The 8693-nt window shown below is 41.1% G+C and overlaps 1 protein-coding gene across 1 annotated transcript; it reads left to right on the top strand.

The window, feature by feature from the left end:
* Positions 1–273: 273 nt before the first annotated feature.
* sar1a (SAR1 gene homolog A (S. cerevisiae)) lies at positions 274–8406 on the top strand. The gene is given in 7 exon segments (NM_001160665.2): positions 274–388; positions 4956–5031; positions 5842–5961; positions 6156–6221; positions 6329–6432; positions 7219–7350; positions 7720–8406. Coding segments are annotated over 6 exon segments (597 nt in total). The 5' UTR covers positions 274–388; positions 4956–4973; the 3' UTR covers positions 7837–8406.
* The last annotated feature ends 287 nt before the right edge of the window (positions 8407–8693 follow it).

Below are 8693 nucleotides of genomic sequence, written 5' to 3'. Positions count from 1 at the left end.
TCAGAAACATGTTCAGAAGAAACATGTTCAGATCAGAAATATAGACATACCAAACTGCCTTGTTATCAAATAACATTGCAGGATGAATATTATTATTTAAATAAAATGTGTTCTGTGTTAACACGTTTAGATGACATAAGTGCTAGAATATGGTTCACATTTATGTTCCCCTACCGGAAAGATGATTGTGAAACATAAACAGGAAGCGGCTATGCCTGGGCCTGGAGAGTTATTGGACACAGGTTGCATTGCTGTGTCGTGGCTCTGTAACATAACGCGAAGGTGGAGAAGAAGACGTGAATTGCGTGCTCTCATTTGACCGTAAAGCAAATTTTCATGATTCTAAGAGCAAACATATTTCCTCAATTGATCTACACTTAGATAACGGGTAAGTGTAAGCATAAATTATTTCAAATATTGGGTTTGCGAAAGTGTATTTGAACGTTCGGTATTAAGGCTAGCGCGGATAGCTAGCTAACGGTATATGCTAACGTGAGTTAGTCGGTCAGGAACCCTCAATCAAATTGCCGACGGTAGCTAATGAACAATTTCAAGTTACTTTGACATGTAATGTGGTAACCTTAAAGTAGGCCCATTTGTATGTGCATTTTTATATTGCTATGTTCTCTAGCTGTAACAAACAGCTTTACTGTCAATACACCTAGCGCTTCCTTATGTTTGCAATTAACTCGATGCTACTATAACTTAGTTATCTATGAAACTGACACGTATCTATGAATTCAGATGCACTAATTTAGCTAATAGCAATTTACCTGTGTAACTATGTCAACGCTACTGTAGCTAGATTTTAATGTTAGTTAGCAAACTAGCAAGCTACAACAATTGTGAACAACAAAACATATTCTCGCTGCCAGCTAAAGGTACAATTTGTGACTCACAGCTCGCTATCCTTTAGCTAGCTTGGCTATCAAATGTTAGTTAGCCAGCTGGATATAGTCGTCATAACTATATTATTAATCATAACGGTTTTGCATCGTAAATTAAAATTCAATGTTACGGACAGCCACCATTTCGAGCTCAAATTGTTTTTATTTGTAGTAAAAAAAAATCTAAATCGATAGGTGTCGGAGACATAATCCACATTGTTTGTGTGTGAGTTGGTGAATTCTTGCATTAGTTGGACACTTCTGCTCGCTGATTATAAATAGCTAAATCAGTCAAATACATGTTTATTACCAGGTTTTCCGCTATGTGACTGTCCTTTGTCTTCCAATTCCTGCCAATGTTAAATGTTTCAGATTAGTTTGATACGGACTACACTGAATTTAATCCCAGTAACATTACCTTTCCCCCATTTATAGCAGCTATTTTTTAGCTATCTGCTCTCACCTCAACTTCTACTAGGTCTAGAAAACGGTGACTTGATTGATCAGTGTATGTAAATTATAGCGAGCTGTCAGAACCTGTAGTTTGCTTCCGTTTTATAATTCAAATCCTTCAATTTGAGAGGCTCGAGCAACAAGGTGAGAACACGAGCCAGCTGGGCTGGCATTTAGATCTGTCAGGGAGTCTGGGGTGTAATCATTCGTCCAAACTGTAGAAAACGGTTGCATTAAATATTATTGTTGGGTTTATATTGATCAATGACATAAAGGACTGTGATGTTCAGAGGAATTAAAATAATTAAGTAGAACATTATTTAACCCCCTAGACTCTATTGATGTAAAAAATACTATCAAAATCTGCCAGTTTAAGCTAGAGATCCACCGCTTCTGCCTATGGTGGCTTTCTGCATTTGCAGTGTTAGGTGGCTGAGATACAGCTGTCAGACCATGAAACATCCCGACAGTCTGTCTTCTCATGAAAACGTCTGTAGCGTCCGAACGGTTTGGCCCCATGGTACTCGGCTGAAGTTGGTACCGCCGAGGTGCCAACCTGTTTGTAGCATCGGAACCGTTTGGGCAGACTAATGTGACCCCACTGTGGAAAGGGGAGGTTCTCTCCGTTTGGTTCTGTGAGTGTCACAGGAATCGTCTGAAGGTAACTGGTACTAGGTAAAAAAGTGTATGGGGGTGTAGTTGGTGAATTAGTTGGACACTATTCTGCTCGCTAATATACATTTGCAACCCAGTATCTCTACTTGCACATTAATCTTCTGCACATCTATCACTTGTGTTTAATTGCTAAATTGTAATGACTTTGCCACTACGGCCTATTTATTGCCTTTCCTTCCTAATCTTACCTCATTTTCACACACTGTATATAGATTTTGTTCCTTATTGTGTTATTGACTGTATGTTTGTTTTACTCCATGTGTAACTCTGTTGTTGTTTGTGTCGCACTGCTTTGCTTTATCTTGGCCAGGTCGCAGTTGTAAATGAGAACTTGTTCTCAACTAGCCTATCTGGTTAAATAAAGGTGAAATAAAAATTAAATAAATAAAGTAGTTTTGTGCCTACCCCCAAAAATGGGTTAAATATCTGTCATATATATTTATTTACTCCATGAGCTTTCTTATATCTCCTAGATATAGGACAGACACTTGAAAACCCTATTCCTTATGATAAAACATTTGACTGTCTTTTTGGCTATTTATGAATGTGTTATTAAATGCATTTCTATGGGCTATAGTAGTAAAGTCCAAAATCAATATTTTATATTTTTTTTATGGGGGATACCTAAAGGGGTCCTAAAATTCTAAGTCAAATATCAAATAGCCAAGTGATCCATGGTAGGATCATTTTAAAGCAATTCCATATGTCAGCATAGACCCCCCCCCCAAGCTGATGAGTGCCGTGCAGCAGGGCAAAAAACATTTTGAAATAGATATTGGGCTCACCTATCGCGTGTGCAGTGATGTCCAAGTGGGATAAAACAGTGTTTGTTCATTGTTTGCAGCTTCTTTGTTTTAATATCGCAAACCTACATGGCTGTTTCACCATTAGAGGTACACTCTAGCTATTTTTTAAAAACTTTTCCTGTTGAAAAACAATATCACATGTAATACAGTAATGTACATATAAATAGGTTGGAGTGTGCCATTCAAGGAGTTGGCTTGATGGTGTCCTTTGTCATCGGCCTCACCCCTTGCTTGAGAAGAAATAGTAGGACTTAAGGATTCCAGTTTTTTAAAACACAATAGAATACTAAATATATTGTATCTCTATGCAGGGTGACTACAGTAGTCTTTAAAATCAGAATGGTATGGTCGCCAGCTTAAAGTAATCAAGGTAACTGTTCAGAGTAGGGCTCTGTTATCTTGCTTTGATAGCTAGATGATACATCTCCACTAGCCTATATCTGCTGGCTACACTGTTAGACCAGCATCTTCTGCTGGATCACGTCACACACAGGGAGCCAGCCAGGAGGAGAGCTCCTGCTGACGTGTAGCCTAGTTCAGCTGTATTTCAAATCAAATGTATTTATATAGCCCTTCTTACATCAGCTGATATCTCAAAGTGCTGTACAGAAACCCAGCCTAAAACCCCAAACAGCAACAATGCAGGTGTAGAAGCTATTTGCATGGTCTTGACCTTTAACTCCCTTATACTTTAGCCCTGGAGCTGTTTGCATGTTGTGTAACTAGAGCCACAGGTTGGCCAGCCTACCTGGCACATTGTGGTGCCACACTAGCTAGGGAGAGAGTTGAGTCTGAGTGCTGAGACAAAAGTCTTGGTGTCGTGGAATTGCGGTGGAAAATAGCCTCCTCAGCCAGCCACGTTTCTTTCTTTTTTTCTCCCCCAGATATATTTTCTCCTGCTCAGTGCTCACTGAAGGAAGCGTTTATGTGTAGATGTTAGAGCACGTTTCATTTGTTGCAGTGAAAAATAGGAAAGGGAATAAGATATTCAAGGGTAACTGACCTTTTGAGTGTGAATTGCAGTTTATTTTAGAGGACAAACTTATTTTAGAGGACTTTTAGATGGTCATTGGTTTGTTTAGTCAAACAGTTTTTACGGATGTGCTATGCAGAAATCTTTGTTCTTTTGTCATGGAAAGTACAATAAGATAAAGTTTGGCAAACAAAATCTGGTGGGGGTTGGGATTATCCCAACTAAGACCCATGGTCCACTTCAGCATGCTCTGAGTCAGTGTTGTTAAGGCTATGTTCAGGAACACACGTTTTGGCTGTTAGGAAAGAGACAGTGTGAAGATTGGTCTGAACTGCATGTACTTCTGTCCAATTAATCCGACTGGAACAAGATGATACTTCCTGAGGAGAGCCAATTATTGTCATGGTTCTTATCACGTGTGGCTAAATCCTTCAGATAGGAGGGCCTCTCTCCTTGCAACTGTGCAACATGTACCATGTTCTTCAGGCTGAACTCTGATAGCAGGGATTGTATTGTCTTCTAGGTCGTAGACTCTTGGTTAATTGTTAGTTTATCTTTGGAAAGTCAAATATACTATCCTAATCGTGTCTTGTTACTTTGCCTGTGTCACTGATACTTCTGCTGGTTGACGTAGCCAACTCTTAGACTTGTAATATGGATTGATGATTATCAACAGTTTTGGAATCCGGGGATAAATAATTAATATTTAAAATCCACTGTTGGATTTTTAATAGATTTTTTAAAATGTAACCTTTAATTTAACTAGGCAAGTCAGTTAAGAACAAATTCTTATTTACAATGATGGCCTACATGGTGAAACCCTCACCTAACCCGAACGACGCGAGGCCAATTGTGCGCCGCCCTATGGGACTCCGGATCACGGTTGGTTGTGATACAAGCCCAGGATCGAACCCGGGTCTGGAGTGATGCCTTTAGCACTGCTATGCAGTGTCTTAGACCGCTGCGCCACTCAGGATCGCTGTCTTTGTGGCTGATTACATCATCTCCCTCTTTGAGATTTAGGAAACAGCTTCTACTAGGCCTAATGTTTTTTTGTGCATGTGTCAAAGGAAGTTTACAGAGCCAAGTAATCAGTCAATCGTTTTGTCATGTGCTGTACTTGCATGCCTGTTCATCACTTCTGTTCTTGCTTTCTTACAGGATTCACCAGCTCCGGATATGTCCTTCATATTTGATTGGATTTATAGTGGTTTCAGTAGCGTATTGCAGTTTCTAGGTAAGTACCATGTAAACATCACCTATTCCACTTTCAATACTGTCTGGTGTCTGAATGGCTTGAATAGGAAGCTGGATCTCAAGTTACTCTGTACTGATAACTTTTATTTTTCGTATTTCCTAATTACCACTTGTTGTAAAGACTGACAACAAGTGTGGTGCTGTCTGTCGTTCCTAGAAATCCATATGGTCCCTCTTGTGGTTGAACATGGTAGCTGGTGATTTGAGTAGTCTGGGACTAGGCCTATGTGTTGTTTTACAACGTGTGCCCACTGCCTAGCTACAGTGAAACACAAACAAGCTCACTTCAGGCTGCTGCTACCACTCCCTTTAGCCTCCCTCTAGAGCCCTCTCTAGTTTCTGTGACACTTGCTAGCTCTTATCTCAGAGAGGTGTGGTGGCACTCCTGCTTACCTTGTTAAACAGGTACTGCTGAGGTTCTCTTGGTGTTGCGTAATGATGATGACGAGGCCTAAGAGCTGACTCAGAAAAGACAGGCATTCATCCAGGGCTCTAGGTATAATGTTTGTGTGTGGTAGTGCAGGTCAGCAGTGTATTTTGAATCTCAGATAAAAAGTCTGGTTCACTATATTTTATGCACACCTGTTTTAACTTGATACTTTCAACTTTGACTTCTTTTGTTGGTGAGAAGATTTATTTCTTAGACTTTCCAAAGATTTGGTTTAATTGTGAATACATTGTTAGGCAAAGGACAGACAACAGGTCTCAAAAGGACAAGGTGATAAAGTCACAGCTTCTTTGTTTTCAATGTACAAAAAATGTTCAGAAACACATTTAAATGACATTTTAGGACTGTACAAGAAATCGGGCAAGTTAGTATTTCTTGGACTGGACAATGCTGGCAAGACGACGCTACTGCACATGCTCAAAGATGACAGATTGGGACAGCATGTGCCAACTTTACATCCAAGTGAGTAGATATTTTATAGTCACGTTTTTATCATTTTTCAATCCTGCTTCTTGACAGACCTAATGGTTTGACAATCAAGTGAAGTATGGATCATCCTCTCTGTTCATAAAAGGCAGCGCTATTTGATGGTTACTCAATTGACTGAGCTTGTCTAGTAGTTTCCCAATGTAAACATGACCCATTTTACCCACCAGCCTCGGAAGAACTGACAATCGCTGGCATGACCTTCACCACCTTTGACCTTGGAGGCCATGCACAAGGTATGTGTGCCCGACTGCCCGTGTGTGAGAGAGAATTGATTAGTTAATTTGTGTATCCCAGAAAAACTGCACTAATCTCTTTTATTTTGTGCGTAATGTTCACAAAGCCCGCAGAGTGTGGAAAAACTACCTCCCCGCCATCAACGGCATCGTCTTCCTTGTGGATTGCATCGACATCCCTAGATTGCCAGAGTCCAAAACAGAACTTGATGTGAGTGTCATTGATTTACAACCACATTGGAAAAACCTCATAAGATGGATAGGACTGAACACATTTCAACTTAAACCATGCCAAAGATGTTCTATGAAAAGATGGCCTTTTCATAAGCAGTTAATTTGTTTCATACTCATTTCTTTATATGCTTGATGAAAGAATGGTTTCTTTACCATTCCTAAAGTCTCATGAACCCTCATGATATCTGCTAAAAGTTAGTCAGTTGAGGGGCCTCCCGAGTGGCGCAGCGGTCTAAGGCACTGCATTGCAGTTCTTGATGCGTCACTACAGCCCCGGGTTTGATCTCAGGCTGTGTTACAGCCGGCCGTGATCGGGAGACCAATGATGCAGCGCACAATTGGCCCAGCGTCGTCCATGTGAGGGGAGGGTTTGGCCAGCCGGATTTCCTTGTCCCATCGCACTCTAACGAGTTGCAAGCTGACTTCAGTCACCTGTTGTACAGTGTTTCATCCAACACATTGGTGCAGCTGGCTTCCGGGTTAAGCGAGCAGTGTGGCTTGGCAGGGTTGTGTTTCGGAGGACGCACGGCTCTCGACCTTCGCCTCTACCGAGTCTGACCAGGAGTTGCAGCGATGGAACAAGACTGCAACTACCAATTTGGATATCACAAAATAGGGGAGAATAAAGGGGTAAAAATAAAAATATACAATTTTCAGTTGCAATGAAGGCATGCCTTGCCATTTCACAGGTAGATAATGTCGAAGATGTTTAGTGGACTATTGTGATAACTAACCAGACATTTCCGTCCTGTGATCCACGCAGGCTCTAATGACAGATGAGACCATTGGAAACGTGCCTATCCTGGTCCTCGGCAACAAGATTGACAAAACAGAAGCCGTCAGTGAGGAGAAACTACGTGAGATGTTTGGATTATATGGTCAGACAACAGGCAAGGTAAGGAGATCCCTGCACGAACACACATCTTCTGATACTACTGTGCCACCCACTTCTCCTCCCAGTAGAACTACTGAACTCTACAACAAATAACAGTGCACCTGTTTTCAGAATTATACAAACCCTCATCCATTCAAGGGTCTATATGTGCTCATAGGGACAAGACATGGCTATAACTAGGGCCTACAGTTTCACCCTGTCGGCTCCTGGCCCCACCATTAACCAAAGCAATATCCTGTTGAAAGGCCACCTCTGATGTAGTTAAGGTTTTTAGAACAGAAGAACAAAACAAACGGAGCCCCACAGCTGCTTAGAATAACCATACATTTTAATGATGTGGTTCCCTGACAATGGTTGTCTGGTCTCCAGGGCAACATTCCCATGAAGGAGCTGAACACGAGACCACTGGAGGTGTTCATGTGCAGCGTGCTGAAGAGGCAGGGTTACGGCGAGGGCTTCCGCTGGCTCTCCCAGTACATTGACTAGAGCCCCGGCACCAGGAGGTGCTACAGGGAGACACCCCACTTCTACCGCCACCATACTCAGTCCCATGTTTGGTTTATAAAGTCTGCCTCCGCCACCAGAAAAAAACAGTACAACTTGAACCCAAGACTTTTATTGGTCTCCAGAACACTTTTTTGGGGTTACACTGTCTCTTTTTTTCCCAAGAGAATTAACATAGCATTGGTTCTGCAGAAGTGTTAAAAAAAAATTCAAGCGGATTAATCTTTTCTATTTTGTTTCCATCTATTCGTGTGACAAATGCAGTATATAATTGTAAATCTGTAAATTAATCTAATCTGCCACCTTCCAACACATTTTGAGCAGTGAGACAGCTGATTAGTTGTACACATCGCTACACTTTTTTAACAGGAAAGGCAACATACAGACATGACTCGTGTTTAGTTTCATTAATGTCTTTTCTTCATCCTATATTTTTTACATAGTAAGAAGTGTGGCCAAGTAGACAGCAGCACTCACCTTAAAGAAAACACTTCCGTCTCTCTGGCTGTGTCATTTTCTTATAATAAACCGAGCCCTGCATTGATCTACATTAATGTATTGGAAATAGTTACATTTCTTAAGAGTTTGTCACTTGTATTGGCATTTAAGGTAATCCCATTTCCAAACAGCAATGTGTTGTCTGTGGACACGGACTAGTCCCATGCTCCAAGACTGGAGTGTAGGTAGGCCAATGGGTTGTAGGCAGCATGGAACTCTGGGGGTCGACATGCTGTGGTAAGATCGAAAGGACCATATACGACAATGGGAGAGGACATTTTAATTTGGAAGAATGAAAAGGAATAATATTGGCTATATAACCATCTCTCTGGGGTACGAGG

The sequence above is a fragment of the Oncorhynchus mykiss genome, chromosome 10 (genome assembly GCF_057628025.1).
Source record: "Oncorhynchus mykiss isolate SJ-2025 chromosome 10, ASM5762802v1, whole genome shotgun sequence".
Taxonomy (NCBI): Eukaryota; Metazoa; Chordata; class Actinopteri; order Salmoniformes; family Salmonidae; genus Oncorhynchus; species Oncorhynchus mykiss.
Note: the sequence above shows the minus strand (reverse complement) of the source record. Positions and strands in the feature narration are given on the sequence as shown.